The 18,003-nt window shown below is 36.7% G+C and overlaps 1 protein-coding gene across 2 annotated transcripts; it reads left to right on the forward strand.

Moving 5' to 3' along the window:
* The first annotated feature begins 3,935 nt into the window (after positions 1-3,935).
* Positions 3,936-17,585, forward strand: LOC127621398 (endoplasmic reticulum aminopeptidase 2-like). 2 transcript variants are annotated; one of them, XM_052094977.1, is made up of 19 exons: positions 3,936-4,109; positions 4,537-5,104; positions 5,399-5,537; positions 5,644-5,778; positions 5,932-6,052; positions 6,160-6,314; positions 6,756-6,869; positions 8,171-8,302; positions 8,416-8,547; positions 8,631-8,699; positions 8,864-9,039; positions 9,176-9,255; positions 9,974-10,157; positions 10,332-10,488; positions 10,705-10,889; positions 14,657-14,818; positions 14,928-15,068; positions 15,219-15,300; positions 15,389-17,585. In XM_052094977.1, exons 2-19 carry the CDS (start codon positions 4,611-4,613, stop codon positions 15,539-15,541), a joined length of 2,811 nt encoding a protein of 936 aa, XP_051950937.1. In that variant the 5' UTR covers positions 3,936-4,109; positions 4,537-4,610; the 3' UTR covers positions 15,542-17,585. The 2 variants fall into 2 exon arrangements, with proteins under 2 accessions (XP_051950937.1, XP_051950931.1); XM_052094971.1 differs by having other exon boundaries at positions 3,937-4,076.
* Positions 17,586-18,003: the final 418 nt, after the last annotated feature.

Raw genomic sequence — 18,003 nt, forward strand, 5'->3', positions numbered from 1 at the left:
TTAATCTTACATTTCAAACAAAATCAATGTTTAAACACTGACCCCTAACACTTACTTAGTTTAATAATTTTACACCATGACTTGAACTATACATAAGTAATATTTATATTACACCTTACCTTCACCAGCCGGCCTGAATCCAAAGCCTCAGATTGAACCAAGCTTTGGCGAATGGTTGTAATGTTTGATTACAACCTGAATCGAATCCACAAAGGCTTGGTATGTACCCCCCTAAATACTCACAGGTATCCGGTACACTCATGCTCGATCGGTCCATGGGACTGTCGAATGGGTTTTGGGGTCAGAATTCCCAGTTTTCGGGGAATAGGAAGAGGATGGGGGAAAGGAGAAGACAGAGAGTGAGAGGACAGAGAGTGGGAGAGAGAGATGAAGAAGAAGGCTCGCCGGACCCCGAAGACGCTGCCATATGGTCCTCAGCCAGCTGGACCACCCCATCCAGCGACGCTGGTTGGTGGCAATGGACCCACTCCACTGTCCCTTTCGGTAGCTGGGAGATGAACAGTTCCAGTTCCACCAGATCGAATATCTCCTCGGTGCCGCAATCTTCAGCCTGCAGACACCTTCAGCAGGTGTCAAGGAGCTGTTGAGCAAATGCGAACAGGCAGCCAAGCATCAGCGAGTGGAAGTGTTGGCGTTGTTGGTCTGGGCTTCGGCAGGAAAGTTGTTGGATGGCTTTCTTCAGATTTTCGCACACCAGGAGGTTGGGCGCAGGTAGTTGGTGGGCAGCAAGTTGGGCTTCCCCAGACAACAGCGGCACGAGGCGGGCCACCCACTGAGTGCTGGGCCAGTTCCGTGCTCCCACCATCCGGTCAAAGTGCTCAAGGAATGCCTCTGGGTCATCTTGAGGTCCCATCTCCATCAGCGTGACATGCAGTAAGACTGTAAGTTAGTCCAGGGTTGCAGCTGAAGACCCCTCCTGGTGTACCAATCTCCGTAGCACTTGCCGGTCCTCAGCTTAAGCCTGGAAGAGCACCTGGAAGAACTGCTGCTGGTCCATATGCAGCTCAAGCAGAGACTAATGTTGGGCTTGGTGGATGCTGGCGATGGTCTTGAATACTTCGGCCAGCAGCGAGGACTCCATTACAGCGTTTTCTACCTCCTAATTCCCGGGTTTCAGTGCCACAGTGACAGATCTCTTGCTCTCTTGTGAAGGAGGAAGTGAGAGCCGGATAATCAATCCATTTAGTCTTTTGTTTAACAGTACTTTTCATTACAAACACATAAGATTTGCTTTTCAGCATAATATTAATGCACACACTAGAACACAGCTGCAAGCGTCTCTCTCTCTGTCTCTGTCTGTCTCTGTCTCTCTCTCTCTCTCTCTCTCTCTCTCTCTGTCTCTCTCTTCTCCGGTCTGGATTGCCTCATTTATCCTACTCCAGCTCTCACTACAACACAGAACAGCTGTTAGAGATAATTTTCCTACAGGTGTCAATCCTTACCATTCTCCCTCTCCTTGCCTCACTCTCTACAGACATCGCTCAGTCACGCCCCCATCACCACAGAGTGTTATGCACAATGCTCTCATTTGCATGCAACACAGCAAGTTTAATCAAATGTTGCTCACATTCAGACAGATGTTGCTCCACCTTTACATTAGTGAAAGGTGACATTACAAAAGCCATTTAAAAGCTTTTTTTAAAACTGGTATACAAAAGCACATAGTAGTGAGGTTAATTTGTTGTTTTCTGTATATGATGTGGTTTTAAGCAGATATCACATTGTTCTTCTCACACATTGTAGCACCTGTGTTTTGTCCAGCTCTGAAGAGCACTCATCGAGATGCTAACATGCCAGGTTCTCATCTACCTCAACTGGTTTGAAGATACCCTGTATGGTGTCTGTCTGTCTTGTTTTTCTCAACTCAATTTAGTAGAAGAGAAGTGGGTGTTTACAATAATATATTGATCATATAATATAAATTATATCATAACTGTTTAGACCTTCCATATGCAAAAAGAAAAGTGCTCGCCACTTTATGACAGCTTGTGTTGACATCAAAACATTAAACATTTGGATTTTCAGATTTTCAAAGACTCTTCAAAAAGAGTTTTTGGTTTGCACTGACTTTTGTAACAGTACAAGACAGTAAGTGCAAAACAAGCACATAATGGAATTTCTTGAAGTTGCATATTACCTTCCAATAAAGTGCTTTGATGGTCCAAACACATCAAAAGGTTCTTTGTCATCAAATATTTCTAGGTCGTACATTTCTGATATGAACACAGAAAGTAACAAAATTACTAATGCATATTACAAATAAATATTGCAATGTCCCAATATAGTAATAATTCAAAGGTAATGAATTTCCTATTGTCTCAATTGGGAATCTAGCATTGTGTCTTTGCATGAGTTGATCAGAGCTTCTGTGACTCATAAAACAAGTGTAGGATGTCCACTTATTTGAGGCCACAGATATAACTGCTCTTTGAATGCCATTGTCTCCATGGATTAAGTTATAAATTGCTGGACTAGTCCCTCTGGTGCCACTCAAAATCTAGGCAACTTCCATCTCTCCTTGATGAATGTCATGAACCAAACACACCAGGATTGTCATAATACAGTGGTCAGTGTTTAAATTAAATGGTGGAGTTAAATGGCATAAGGGGCAGCATCTGTTCCCACTTCAGAGATGAGATTAAGCATCTGCATAGTGGTTCAAAAAGAAAATGTATTGCTATCTGCACAAATACAATCGATACAGTACTTTCATTATAAAATGTTACAAAGTTGCTGTACTTGAGCTGTGTGAATGCAATTTTTGGGGGGAATTTTCATGCTAGTTTCCCTATAAACTTCACAACTTGTTAAAAGAAGTGAGGGAGGGAAGCATGTTGATGTGCTGTTTAGCTCTGTGAATTCAGCGAGCAGAGAAAAGGATTATCAAGTTTCAGTCATGTGATTTCACACCCGCCATGGATTCTTTCCATCATTGTGTTACTCTCAAGGGAGCTGTGCCAAAATATGGCTGTGTTTTTAAACATGAACAGAAAGACGTGCTGCTGCTATACACACTTACATACTTATTTTGGAAAATAATTGTGGGGGAAATAACCCACTTGCCATTTGAAATTTAAAAAGGGTGTAACTTTTGCTAATTCAGCTGTCTCCTCCTTTGTTCCACTATTATTTAAATTTCTTTAAAAACAAATATATATTACTATATAATAGGCACAGGATGTGCATAAATGAAATCAGATACACAAACAATTTATTTTATTTATTTTTTTTTTGGGGTGTTATATGTTATACTTATGATGTTTACTTATGTCTCATGAAGAATATGTCTCATTTAAAAGTTACAAAAGATTCACACTTCAGTTTTGCAATATATGTAGGAAGTCATGACCACTCACATTAAAATGAAGACTCCAGTCATATCAGTAATCTTATAAAAGCTGTTTTATTCTACATGGAGAGGCACATGGGGGCTGTCATTTTATAATCACATGACCAGCCGAATATCTCAGTATCCATCCTGTTATTTGACACTTTCACTCACTGATTAAATTAATCATGGCTGGCTGTGAATACTACTTTTCTACAACGACATCTGAAACTGGAAACTATTGATTTTAAATTATCCTACATCCAAGCCACTAGATGTCAGAGTAAGTGCAAGACGACACAAAGACAAACGTTACTGGGTGCGCCTTTAATGTGCAAGCATGTACCAAAAAACTCAAAATAATCCACAGATTTATAGCAACATTTAATTTTTCTGCCAAGATTAATTCCAACAAGTCACTTTTATTCATATCCCATCATATAACAGAACCACAATTCAGAATCACAAAACAAATTCAGCATCTTGTTTTTTCACAGCACTTGGGTTTGTCATGTTTACTACCCTGACATGACCTGGCTGTACTTGCTTTTGAACGTAGGTCATTTCTGTTGTGTGGCTTGAGCTCCACTCACTGTGCTGTCATTTGAATACTGATACACAGCCAGGCAGCACATGCCCAGCACTTGCTGCAAACCAGGAAATTGAGGGCAGGACAAATGAAAGAGAAAATGAAAGCAGCTGCTACAATGATACAGCTAAAATACAGGTGAAGACACATTTGCTGTAACCGTTAAATTGAGTATGTTCTGAAAGCTTGTTTTTAATTATTTGGCTTGATGCTTGTCCTACTTTACAAAGACCACATTACAGTGCCACAGATGCATGCAAGAATGAGGGTAGTGAGCTCGCAATGTGTCAGAGTAGATCTCCATGTATTATCGTGAACAGGGTGCTTTATCACACTACAGAGTGTGATAGAGAGGTATGATGTGCACTGCTCTGTTTCCATGTTATTTTAAGCACACTTGTTTGTGTATGCTTTTTGAGTGCTTTGTCAGTAACATAAGCTCAGTGTGCAATGGAAAGTAATTGTTCCAGTTGATTTATGCAAGCAATGTATATCACCTATGCTAATTCATTAGCATCATGTGCTGTAAAAACACAAAGAACTCAATTTGTTTACACAGGCACCTCATGTGAGTCTAAGCTTTCCTTTCTGTCCACAGGGTACAGTGAAAGGTTTATACCACCATCAAAATCGACAAAACCAGACAGGAAAACTGCAAGTTATTTTTTCAATATGCATCTCTTGGTTTTCATCTCGCTCTTTTTGAAGTTACTTTTTTGTATTCAGTTTTCTGAAAGCAGTAATTCTGCTAACGATAACTTGGCAACAAATGGTCTTCCTTTTCCATGGAGTAAAGTCCGCCTGCCAAACTACATAGTGCCTGTCCATTACCATTTACTTATTCATCCCAATCTTACCACCTTGAGGTTCAATGCTTCTGTTAAGATTGAGATCAATGTAAAAAACAACACTAATTGGGTGGTCCTGCACAGCAAGAACCTTAAGATTTTCACAGCCACTGTTTTGAATGAAGATGAGGCTCATCTGTCAGATAAGGTGCTGTCAGTGCTGGAATACCCTCTACATGAACAGATCGCCATCTTTTCCCCAAAGATTCTGACCTCTGGCGAGAAATACTTCCTTTATTTGGAATTTGGTGCACCATTAAGTGATGGGTTCTATGGATTTTATAAGAGTACCTATAAGACAAAAGAAGGAGAGATGAGGTATAACTAAAGTTTCTGAAATCTATTAAAGAGAGAGTTCACCCAAAAATAAAAATTCTGGCAACATTTACTCAACCTCATGTTGTTCCAAACCTGTATGACTTTCTTCCGTGGAACATAAAAGAAGATGTAACTCTCAGTCACCATACACTTTCATCGACTGATAAGATTGAAAGTCACATGGGTTTGGATTGGAACAAAATGAGGGTGAGTAAATGAGGACTGATATTAACATATTGAAAATCATTGCTAAATAATACAACTTAGTTCTATACATCATGTTCTTCCTTAAAGGGTCCTGGCATCCACCCACTTTGAGCCTACATCTGCCCGAATGGCATTCCCATGTTTTGATGAGCCCATTTTCAAAGCCAATTACACGGTCAAAATAAGGAGAGGACCATCACACATTGCTTTGTCAAACATGCCATTGGTAAGCACATCACGCATTTATTTCATCTATGCACAGACCCATTTTAGAAAAGACAAGCCACTACAATTGGAAAACTCCAAATAATTATCTTTCTTTATTTTTACAGGAACAAACAGTGAAAATTGATAATGGTCTTTTTGAAGATCATTTTGAAGTTAGTGTGCGAATGAGTTCGTACCTGTTGGCCTTCATTGTCTGTGACTTCAAATGTGTTAGTGGAATAACTGCAACCGGAATCAATGTAAGGAACTTAGAGATGAATAGATGTAAGAGTTTAGAGATGTTTAAACAAAGTATTGCAGAAATTGTTTTATTCAATTTTCTATAAAGTTTTGGTCCTAGATTCTCAGATGAGATATACATCTTGAATGAGTTGTTTTGTTTTCTCCCAAAGGTTTCTATTTATGCAGTTCCTCAGAAATGGCATCAAATGCACTATGCTCTTGAGGCTGCTTTGAAGCTTTTGGAGTTTTATGAAAAATATTTCAATGTATTTTATCCGCTTCCAAAACTGGGTGAATACATCTGGCATGCTTATCTTTTAATGTGACAAGGAATAATTTATTGGAACTTTTCTTAAGTGGATTATTTACATTGTTGTTTATTTCATAATCTGTGCCAGATCTGATAGCTATTCCAGATTTCCAGTCAGGTGCTATGGAGAACTGGGGTTTGACTACTTACAGGGAGACCTCCCTACTGTATGACCCTGACATCTCATCAGCCTCTGATAAGCTCTGGGTTACCATGGTGATAGGACACGAGCTAGCCCATCAGGTTAGTAAATTTGGAGGGTGAATTTAGGAACATTACATAGTGAAAAAATGTATTTTAAACTGGTAGCTGTTTTGGAACCTGGTTACTTGTTTCTAACTGGTCCAAGCTAGTCATTCACAGATTGACCAGCCACTGTGTGAATCCAAAAATCCAAAACCGGTAGCTGGTTTGTTGCTGCTCCAAGATGGTCTACCAGCTAATTACCAGATTGGACTAGCTATAAACCAGGTGCCATGTTCAGAAACACAGCTGCTATATTAACCTATTTTGCAGCAGCGTTGTTCAAAAATATAGTATTAGTTTATACCTACAAATAAAAACTCATAAAATAAATACATCATTAGCCTCATCTGTTGTGTTCTTTATTTATTACCCTGATCCAAAATTAAATATGCAATAAAAGTGTCTTTACTATGGTTTTATTTTTTTTTTAAATTTCAGTGGTTTGGAAACCTGGTAACCATGGAGTGGTGGAATGACATATGGCTGAATGAAGGCTTTGCACGATACATGGAATTCGTCTCAGTTGAGGCAGTATACCCCGAGCTTAAAGTTGTATGTCCAAGCTTTAGACATCTCTACTTTCACAGTAACACATAGTAAGGGGCCAATCAGACTGAACATGTTTTTGCATAAAAATAAATAAATAATACACAGCACATCAAATGGAACATGATGTGTCTCGAGACACATTTTTAACCACTGAAACTTGGCATCCACATGTGTGGACATCACATTTTGGCTTCGCTATTGGCTATGCATAATTTCATTTAAACCGACTGATCTCAGTTCAGGAGACTCTAGGCTGTCATTAGTGAGTCATGTGACAAAACAACATGGCCCCAATCTCTGAGTTTTGGTGCCAGAAATGGCAACAAATCTACATCTGGTAAGAAACCTCCTTAAGGTTTACATTAAATCTGAGTCTCTGGTTTCATTCGATATGCAATTTTTTTAAATTTCATTGATTTATCGTGAAGCGGCACACTGTTAAACACAATGACCACCTACTTGGACTATAGTCTTATTTTCCTTAAAATATCCAATATTCACAGTGCATTATCACATTGAGAATCAATGGATGCATCCAAAAGCTGAAAAATGTTGCTTTCAGAGGCTATATACGGAGTAAGAATGAAAATAAGGTGCATTTCAAACTGTTCTGAGACCAGTACAGACAGCACACTAGAGGTTAAGTCATTCCCTAATTAGGGAGCAAGGGACCATCCTAAAGCTTTCCTATGCAGCCAAGTGCATTCACTTCTAACATCCAGTCAAATGTTCAGTTTCAGGCTGCAGATGAAGTTTAGACCTCTCAACAATATGGCGCAATGTTTATCTGTAAATAGAATCAGAATTTTTCATGCAAAATTCTATTTTAACATGTTTGACAGTGATTTGAAGATGCTGGCCATTACTTTGAATCAGAATTGTATGCAATTTTTTAAATTTCTGATGCAATGAATAACTAAAACAATAATTGTTTTGAGAAAATAAAGCTTGGTGTTATTTAGAATTTCACAACTTAGTCCCACTTTGCACATATGTGGACATACATTTTTAGGAAAAGTATTTGGTCCGGGTGTCAGGAGGTTAAAATTTGAAGTTATTTTAACTTGACTGTGTCTAAAAAGGACGGCACTTGGGAAAATACAGCTGGATGAGGCGCAATGGTCAAAGACATCAGTCTAGCTCATGTTTGCAAAGAAAAACAATTGAAAACAGCATAGACAGATGCACAGATGTGTTCAATGTGAACGGCCCCTTACTGATACATTCTAAAGAATTCATACCTATGTTTCTGTAGACAAAACTTGTTTTGAATAGGGACTCACACACTTTTTAATGCATGATAGGAGGATAACTTCCTGGATACCTGCTTTGTAGCTATTGGACGGGATTCTCTAAATTCTTCCAGGCCAATTTCCAGTTTAGCCGAGAATCCCACCCAGATTAAAGAAATGTTTGATTCTGTGTCCTATGACAAGGTGAGGAAACATACTTCAATAGGATGAAAAAGTGATAATTATTGGCACATTCAGTATAATACCAGCTCTGGATTATTTTATTTGTTCATCTACTTTGTTACTGAATGTTGTAGGGAGCATGTATTCTCCACATGCTGAGGCATTTCCTGACAGACGAAGGCTTTCAGAGTGGCATAATTCGGTACCTCAGGCGGTTCAGTTACAGCAATGCCAAAAATGAAGATCTGTGGGACAGCCTTATAAAAGTACATCACTACTTCATCCCCTGTCATACATTCATAATTCAGCATCATGGCAAAAACTCATGCTCTCTTCACTCCCTGTACAGACATGTTCTGAGGAGGATTTTACAGCAGGGGAACATTGTTACAGCAGTGCTCAAGCCACCAAAAATGCAGTAAATATGTCACTTTACATCATAAATCTGAGCTATTTAAAAAGTCAGCACTCCACAAATACAGAATGCAGAACATTAATGCCATTCTTCACAATGTCTTCCGAGCTGTGATTCTGAGAGTGAGTTCACATTTTGAATAATATCTGTCATTCTTTTTTGTCTAGTACCGTTTTGCTGGGGAACATATAGACCTTAAGAAAATGATGTACACATGGACATTACAAAAGGGCATACCACTGATCACAGTAAAGCAGCAAGGAAGAAAACTTTATATTGGACAAGAGCGCTTCTTAAAGATAGTCCAGCCAGATGATCCCTCATGGCATTCACTGCAAGATGGGTAAAAACAACTCTAAAGCATCCAATTAATTTCTTGATGTCTTTTGGTTTTGTCATGGAAAGACCATCATATTTAAGAGCAATAAAACATTCTCTCATACGTCTCCTCATAACATTGTACAAATTCTTCTCAATAGCTACCTGTGGCACATCCCTTTGACATATAAAACAAGTCACTCAAATCATGAGATGAAGCACATCTTGAATACAAAATCAGGTATGACTGGAGCAAAACCCTTCACATGTGTACAATGGCCCCAAAAAATGTTTGGACACTTAATCCACACGTAAAAAAATGGCATTGAATTAGAAAGGAAAATGTCCAGGCAAGTGTCATCTGCAAGCAAATGATCCTAAAACTTTTCTCTGAACTAAATTGTTCAAATGAATTTAAACCAATGTTATTTTTGTGGATGTAAGAAGTCACTTCCCCTTAATCTGACAAAGGTGTAGTATCAGGGCCAGTACTATGATGCAATATTTGGTGGGGATCTTGTATGTTAAGGGGGAGCAACATTGATCGTTTCACCGTCAGTCATGGCGGGCCATTAGATGTTTCTGGAGGGGCATGAGGCAAACCTCCCCTAGACCTGGCCATGTGTAGAATGTGTTTTATGTTAGAATAACAACAGGTAGAGATCATTGCATTAACAAAATACACTTACATTTGAGAACCCGAAAGGGTGGGAATTAATTTTGTCTTCATTGTGAACAACACATGAATTGTTTCATAATTTCAAACCTAATAAACTTCTCTTTGTTAAATGCACTGTTAGAAAACTTTTCTTGTGGTAACTTTCTTTAAAATAAATGTTGTTATGACATTCATACTGTACATTTTTAACTTTGGCTTAAGTTTCCAAATACTTTTTGGAGCCACTGCTTATATACACTTGTACATACATTTTATATATTCACCGATCTCTACAATCCAGATGTGTTGACCCTGGATGAAGATGTAGACTGGGTGAAACTCAACACTGACATGAATGGATACTACCTTGTCCATTATGATGAGGATGGCTGGGATGCCCTGACGGAGCTCCTGAGAGTAAACCACACTGCTCTGAGCTTTAAGGACAGGGCCAGTCTCATTCACAACGCTTTTCAGCTAGTCACGTAAGTTACTGTGCAGTCCACAGGTCTCAGCAAACCATCTGAGATTATAAAGCACTCTGCTCACTCACAGTACAAAACAGGAAATTCTATAATTAATTGCAAAAGGAGCATAATTGCATTACCTTATGACCTCATATTGTAATGTTATTTTCTTTATTTTGTATTTATCTCCAGTGCAGGGCGACTGTCACTAGACAGAGCTCTAGATCTGATCAGTTACCTGAAGTCAGAGAACCACAATGTACCTTTACTGCAAGGGCTTGGCTATCTACAGTCGTTTTACAAGCTGATAGAGAAAAGGAACATAGCTGATATTACTAAAAATCTGAAGGTATGAAAAGAATATGATGCTGGAGTATAATCTAATTTACTTTCCCTCATTTCTCCACACCACCATCCAAGAGTCATTCATTTCAGTAAGGGAGCTTGCAGATCCACTTGTAGATATTTCCTGAGATATCAAATCCTCCAAGATTTCTGGGTTTACTTTATCATGTACTGAATGTGTGTATAGCCACAATACAGGATGTCTGGTCTTGTCCTACAGACCTACATCTTGCGGTATTTCAGAGATGTAATTGACAAGCAGTCGTGGAACTATGATGGAACAGCCTCAGACCGGAGACTGCGTGAAGAGGTTCTTTCCCTCGCATGTGATTTTGGTTATCCACCCTGCTTGAGAAAAGCTAAACAACTATATGATAGCTGGGTGGAATCCAATGGTACAATCAGGTAACTTGACATTCTGCAATTATACATCCATCAACATCCAATTTTTCATACATGTCTATTATAAGAGGAATATATGGCAAATTCATCACTAGAGATGGCTAAGAATGGGTCTATGTTTGTACATGAGGCACAACTCAATGTGAATAATTTGAGAGCTTCTTAATAACAAGTCTAAAAAATTGCACTATAGATCATGGCTTCAAATCAGTTACAAGACTAATAACTCAAAATATCAACAGGGTGCATGAAAAATGTTGTATAGGGCAAATCAAATTATTATAATTTAAAAAGATTGTGACATTGTTTCTTAACTGCTTCAGCTCTGCGTTGGGGGTCGCTATGTCATGAAAAATGGTTATGCTTAAAATGTTCAATTCTCTGAATGCACAAGTCAGGCCTATGGAGTGTTGTTTGAAAGCTTAGAATCTGAACTTTTCATAGATAACCCTCACTTCTGAATTTGTTACATAAGATAAAAAATAAGGCCTGAAGTCATTTGTCGCAAATCAGCAACCACCTAGAGGTCATTTGGTAGAAATTTTTATATGAATATAAAAGTCTTTCAAATAGCCCGTAAATAGGCAAATAATATTTCAAATGTAATTCTCATGAATACAACTGTAAAAAGTTTATTTTGTTGCCCTAATACCACAGTGATTTATGTTAGACATCAAATAGAAACGTCTCTTATGCGTCAATCATTGCTGCTGTAAGCCCCAAATAGCTAAAAACTTTATATTTGCTTTTACCTCAGACAGTTTTCAAAACAAATTAGCAAATGTTTTCTTGTCTGTGAGCTTGCGTGTGTGAATAATACAATGTTTTATCTTAGATATCAGAACAAAATACATGGTCCAGCAGGAAAAGCATGCAAAACAAATCATCGGAGATATATCTTATTGACTATTGATGATCAAATGTATACACATCATTGCAAAGGGGAGGGTCTCAGCTTTCTAATGACAATTAGATTAAGCTTCTAGTCCACTCTGAAGCCGAAATATTAGTTGAAGCAATGGGGGTAGGGTAGTGCGTGAACTGAAAATTAGACCGAATGTCTATAGATGAGCACATCTGTGAGGGCTAAAATGCGTTAGAGCGCCACCTACATTTTAGACCTGCATTTATGATGAAAGGTGACAAAGGAAAAAAATATTTCTAGTACATGCTGTCATCTACTGGAATGAAATTAGACTTTTTGGAGCAAAATGGAGTGAAAAGAACCAGAATTACCTGCTTACAAATTTAGGACAACAACAAAAAAGATTGAAACATATATAGTATTATTTATTAATAATTTGATTCTTTTTAGGGGTTCAAGCCCAAAGGGCTGAAACCCCATTGTAATTGTAAGGACTTTTATTATTATTTTTCTTCTGCCCTAAAACTGATCATGCAGACCAAACCTTAAGTCGTAGAGAGCTGAAACTTTCGCCTATAGGGGGCACTACAACAACAACAAAAAACCTCATAACCCCGCGACAGTATTATCAATGAAGTGTAAAATTGGTATGCATCTTGTAGGGGCCAAAGGCTAAAATATCCTACAATATCAGTCAGACAAATAGCAGCCAATCAAATTTCAGCAGCTAATAACATAAAATCTAAATAGCCGACCATTACGAAACTTGAGATATTTGTTAACGGTGTCAGAATTAGAAATTAAAATCGAATTGTGAAAATCGGCCACAAGGTGGCGCTATAACAAGGACGTTTACGTCTTTGCTAATAACTCCGCAACAGAGTTGAATAATCTCAAAATTATTTTTCCTCTTAATTCCTTGCACCAAGGCCTACAAACTTTTGATTGATCGACCAATTGACCACCAGTATTGACCAATATCTACCAAACAAAAAAGGCCAAATGTTATGAAACTTGATACACGTATACAACAGCACATTTTGAGTCATGCAAAATCATGAAAACATTCGCCTATAGAGAGGGTGCTACAACTAAAAAAATGCTCATAACTCTGCAACTGTATTATAAATGAAATTGACATTTTTATGCTTCTTGTAGGGGCCAAATGCTAACATATTCTGCAATATGACTCAGACAAATAAAAAACATGCCCGCCAGCAGCCAATAAAATGTCTGCAAAATGGCTGTATAAATGGTGTGTAAATGATTGTATATTATCCAATGTTACCTGTGAACGACATCTAGGACTCCATAGATCAATAATTATCAACAAAAAGTTGAAATGAGATATTTATTTTATTTAGGGGTTGCATTTATCATGTGGGTTTGACCAAGTGTATCCATTAGGAGATTAGGTGCTTTTTGGCTGTATAACAGTTAAAAAGTAAAAAAATAAAATAAAAAATAAATAAAAAAAATAAAATTAAAAAAAAGACCACCATAACAAATGAATTGGAAATATGATTTTTTTTTAAATACAGAGCATTTTGGGGGATACAAACTGCAGCTAAAAAGAACACAGCAATGAAGGGGTTCAACTCTAAAACATCAAGACTGCAAAATACACACACATGCACTCCTCACACAGAAACACTTATGCACACACATATGGTCAATAATGATCAATCAATAATTCAGTCACAATACACGAAAAAAAGCACACATCAATGAAGTGGTTAAACTCAAAAACATCAGGAGTGTATATTTGACACCCACTCACATGTACACACACACATACTGTAGACAAACAGTGAAATCATAGGCTGAGTTTGAGACTATTTACCAGTTAGTTGAGTGTAACGACTCAAGAGGTTGAGATCAGGCAGTTCTACCTCTGATAAAGCATTCCTTTTCTTTTTTTTGAACATGAATGTTTTGAGTTAGATTATGTGTAACAAAATGATTTCTCTGTGTTCATGCTTGACTGTAATCATAATCCAAAATGTGATGCTTAAAAACAACATTTAAACAAACAAAGAAAAATACAATTTAACAAAAAGTAGTTTTGATAATGTCAAAATATACATCCATCCTAATAAAAGTAAATAGCTATGCCTGAAAACACTTTAATCAGCAAGGTTTTCACACATCAGTTTATATTTATATAGAGTTTTCAGGCATCTAGTGGCCATACCATTGTATTTCATATGATTTTCTTAATTTCTTTCCACCAGATGGCACTAATATGCCTTCATTCATTTGATTTTAAATGCCTTTGCTCTATTTTAAAGTTAAATACAGCATTCATTGAAAAATAATATCAAATGTGTTTTCATAATATTTTTAAAATAAACATTATGCTAAACAAATATAGTATATGCATTTAATAATTAAAAAAAAAAAGAAAACACTTATGGCATTGTCTGTTTTGAATGGCTAACAATATGTATGTGTGGCCCAGACCCGCTCATAAATACACATACTTATACAAACACATACTGAACACAGACAATGAAATCATAGGCTGTGTTTGAGATTGAAAGGCCTGGTTGTCCACACATTTTAAGTCTGACTTTATCCTGTTTCAGGACCGTTGAACACAAGACATCAGACTCATATTTAACACTAGTTTGCAAATTCAGGAACTTACAAAGTACATATACAAATACTTAACTTTTTTGCATACTTTGAAAGTTCTTAAAAGGCTTGAACCCCGACAATTGCTGCTTGTAGCTATATTTTTTTATTATCACTATTATTTTTCTAATTGAAAACGTTTGACCAATTTTTGGCAATTATTCCACAGTATGTTAAAATGGTGAGCTTTTACATTTGAGTGTGAAAATTGCCCAAAAATGTCCTACAGTTCAAGAGGTTAATACCTGATGGTTTTCAAATTATACAGCTTACCCACTGATGTGTCGAAGACAGTCTACATGATTGGAGCTCAGGGTGACAGTGGTTGGACCTACCTCCTGGAAAAGTATGGTGTCTCCATGTGTGAGACAGAGAAAAGCAAATTTCTCTCAGCTTTAGCAAACAGCAAGGATTCTGAAAAACTATTAAGGTACTTCATTATCATCTCGTTAAAATTAATTGTACAATGCATGCAGAAATATAAATTAGTTTTAAAATCATGCAATGTTTGTACTTGCATATCTTCATCTTTTCTATAGATTATTGAAGCTTGGATTGAATGAAACTGTGATAAAAACTCAAAACTTACCCTCACTTATATACATGGTGGCCAGAAATCCAGTGGGTCATTTTCTAGCATGGGACTTTGTTAAGAAACACTGGAATGAACTAGTGGACAAGTAGGTGCAATCCACTGCTTTTTATTGGAATATGATTTTGTTATGAGGTTAATTAGGTCAAATATAAAGAGAAATATATTTGTGATTTGTTCATTGTCATGAATATAAGATGCTTGCATCTTCAGAGTTTTTGTTTTCTCATTATCATAGGTTTCCACTGGGATCTTTTGGAATCAGAAACATAATTGTTGGCACTGTAACTCAGTTCTCATCCGCAGAGGAGCTGAGTGAGGTGGGTTGGTAGTTTGTTGTTCAGAGACCTTTTATCTTTCACATTTTAATAATTCACTTACAGTGCTACTATTCATTCTTTTGTTAAGGTCAAGGCTTTCTTTAAGTCCGTCACAGAGCAGGTTTCTCAGCTGCGTGTCACACAGATAGCCACAGAAAATGTGGAGAAGAACATTCTGTGGCTCTCAAGAAATCTAGAGACCATGAGGAGTTGGTTGCAGAAAAGACTGAACTCAAACTAGAACTACAGGCCAAGTATTGTAGTCCTGATTTTCACTATGTGGGATCATCACAGAAATGTATGCTGTGAAAATGTTGTACAGTTTCATAAGCAAACCAAGCTCCACATGACTTCACACTTTTTCTATTGTTTTTATTTCTTGCTTTTTCCAATTCAGTTTATGTTTTGATGGTATTATTGGAAAATATTGGCTTGTATGACGCATGATTTGTTTGCCTTTTTGGTTTTCTTAAATAAAGGGGTTTAGAAACAGCTATGCTTTTTTAAACCTCTGTTTTCTGTTTTTGTCTCTGATTAGTCTCTTGACAGGTATGTCTATAGAGTCTTGCCCAGCAACAGCACTGTTTTCCTATGAAACAGGATGAAAGATTTCCTTCATCTGAAAAATAATATTTTCTAGTTTTTATTTTCTGTGTTATGTACATTGATACCATTTTATGAAAGAATCCAAACCATGTAAAACAAAAACAAAAAAGCATATCAGCAGTTATGTATCAGCAAGTATACATAAAATGTTGTTCAGCAGTCACAGTTTGGGCTATCTTTGTTAGTATTGATTGTTTTTTTCTTTTCTACCAACATTGCTTTATGCTGGTTTATCATGCCTAGTTTGGCTATCACAGTTTTTTGGAAATACTGAATTGTTTCAATACACTTTAACTATACTACCGGTAAAAACGTTTTGAAACACTCATTCTTTATTATAATATTTATTTTATTTTTTTCACATTTTATAATAATATTAAAGTCATAACTATGGAATAATATAAATGGAACTATGAGAATTATGTTGTGACTAAACAAAATCCAAAATAAATAAAAACTGTGTAACATTTTCTTAATCAACTTCTTGAGGTATCACCCTGGGATGCTTTTTTAAACAGTATTGAAGCAGTTCCCATCTATGTTGGGCACTTATTGGCTGCTTTTCTTTATTATTTGGTCCAAGCCACCAATTTCCCCAAAAAATGTTGTATTACATTTTAGTTTTATAGTGATATAATTTATAATAGTTTTATAACCTTCAGATCAAAAGATTTTGAGAAACATTTCAGTCAAGTGTTTCAAAACTTTTGACTGTTAGTGTATGTGATCACAAAGTACCAGCAGAACATTCTGCAAACAGATCGCTATAAACGTCATTAGGTTTGCTTTACATTAGATTTGTTTTCTTCGTTAACTGCAATGATGGAAACATTGCATTTAGTTTGGTTAAATCACGTTTCAATATACAAAAAAAAAAAAATCTATTTGCTTTTCAAGTACATTTATCTCGCTGTAAGAATATTTCTTTCGAAAACAAGGCAAAAAAAAACTCAGTTTGACAATGATTTTTATTTTAGTTTTTGCAGCATAGACATTTCCATCCTCTGTCACTTCTATGTGTGAATATATCTGATGTTGTCTTAATAGATAAATTTTTTTATCACACTTTAAAAAAAAAAAAAAACACCCACATGCATTTGTTATTGTGCATTTTTCTTTCATAGACATTTTGGTAACACTTTACAATAAGGTTCCTTTTGTTAACATTTATTAGAATAGAATCCTTTATTCACACATTATACACAGTTTTTTGCATATATACAGTGAAATGTATTCGTTTTCACATCACTAAGCTGTGGTCAGAGAGCAGGATCAGCCATGATACAGCGCCCCTGGAGTAGACAGGGTTAAGGGCTTTGCTCATAGGCCCAACAGTGGCATCTTGGTGGTGCTGGGGCTTGAACCCCTGACCTTCTGGTCAATAACCCTGAGCCTCAACTGCTGAGCCACCACTGCTTAATCATAGTTAATGTTAGTTAATAAAAATGCAATTGCATTGTTAGTTCATGTTAGATCATAGTGCATCAATAATGTTAACAGGATTTTTTTTTTATGTAAGACTATATTATGAAATTAACATTAATGAATAAATGCTGTAAAAGTATTGTGTATTGTTCATTGTAACATTGGAACCATATTGTGAAATGTGACCAACATTTTTAACCCTCTTTAATGTATTTGTATGAATATATCTAGAGCTGTATTAATAAATTATTAATTGGTATGAATTAGGTTTCTTTTTATTACTTTTTCTTTTTAAACCAAACATTTGTTCTTGTGCATTTTCCATTAATAGACATTTTCCTTCACTTCTATGTCTGAATAGCTACACTCACTGAACACTTAGGAACACTATGGTCATAATAAAGTGCCAGACATGTTTTTCTGCTGTGGTAGTCCATCCGCCTCAAGATTTAATGTGTTGTGCATTTTGAGATCCTATTCTGCTCAGTACAATTGTACAGAGTGGTTATCTGAGTTACCATAGCCTTTCTGTCAGCTTGAACCAGTCTGGCCATTCTGCGTTGACTTCTGTCATTAACAAGCCGTTTTCGTCCACAGACCTGATGCTCTCTGGTTGTTTTTGGTTTGGCACCATTCTGACTGAACTCTAGAGACTGTTGCACATGCATGAAA

The sequence above is a fragment of the Xyrauchen texanus genome, chromosome 3 (assembly GCF_025860055.1).
Source record: "Xyrauchen texanus isolate HMW12.3.18 chromosome 3, RBS_HiC_50CHRs, whole genome shotgun sequence".
NCBI classification, from domain to species: domain Eukaryota; kingdom Metazoa; phylum Chordata; class Actinopteri; order Cypriniformes; family Catostomidae; genus Xyrauchen; species Xyrauchen texanus.

Coding starts and splice junctions, on each gene's coding strand:
- LOC127621398 (XM_052094977.1), top strand. CDS start 4,611: ATGCATCTCTTGGTTTTCATCTCGCTCTTTTTGAAGTTACTTTTTTGT. Junction 6,053..6,159: donor TTATCCGCTTCCAAAACTGG/GTGAATACATCT, acceptor AATCTGTGCCAG/ATCTGATAGCTATTCCAGAT. Junction 6,870..8,170: donor TATACCCCGAGCTTAAAGTT/GTATGTCCAAGC, acceptor AATGCATGATAG/GAGGATAACTTCCTGGATAC.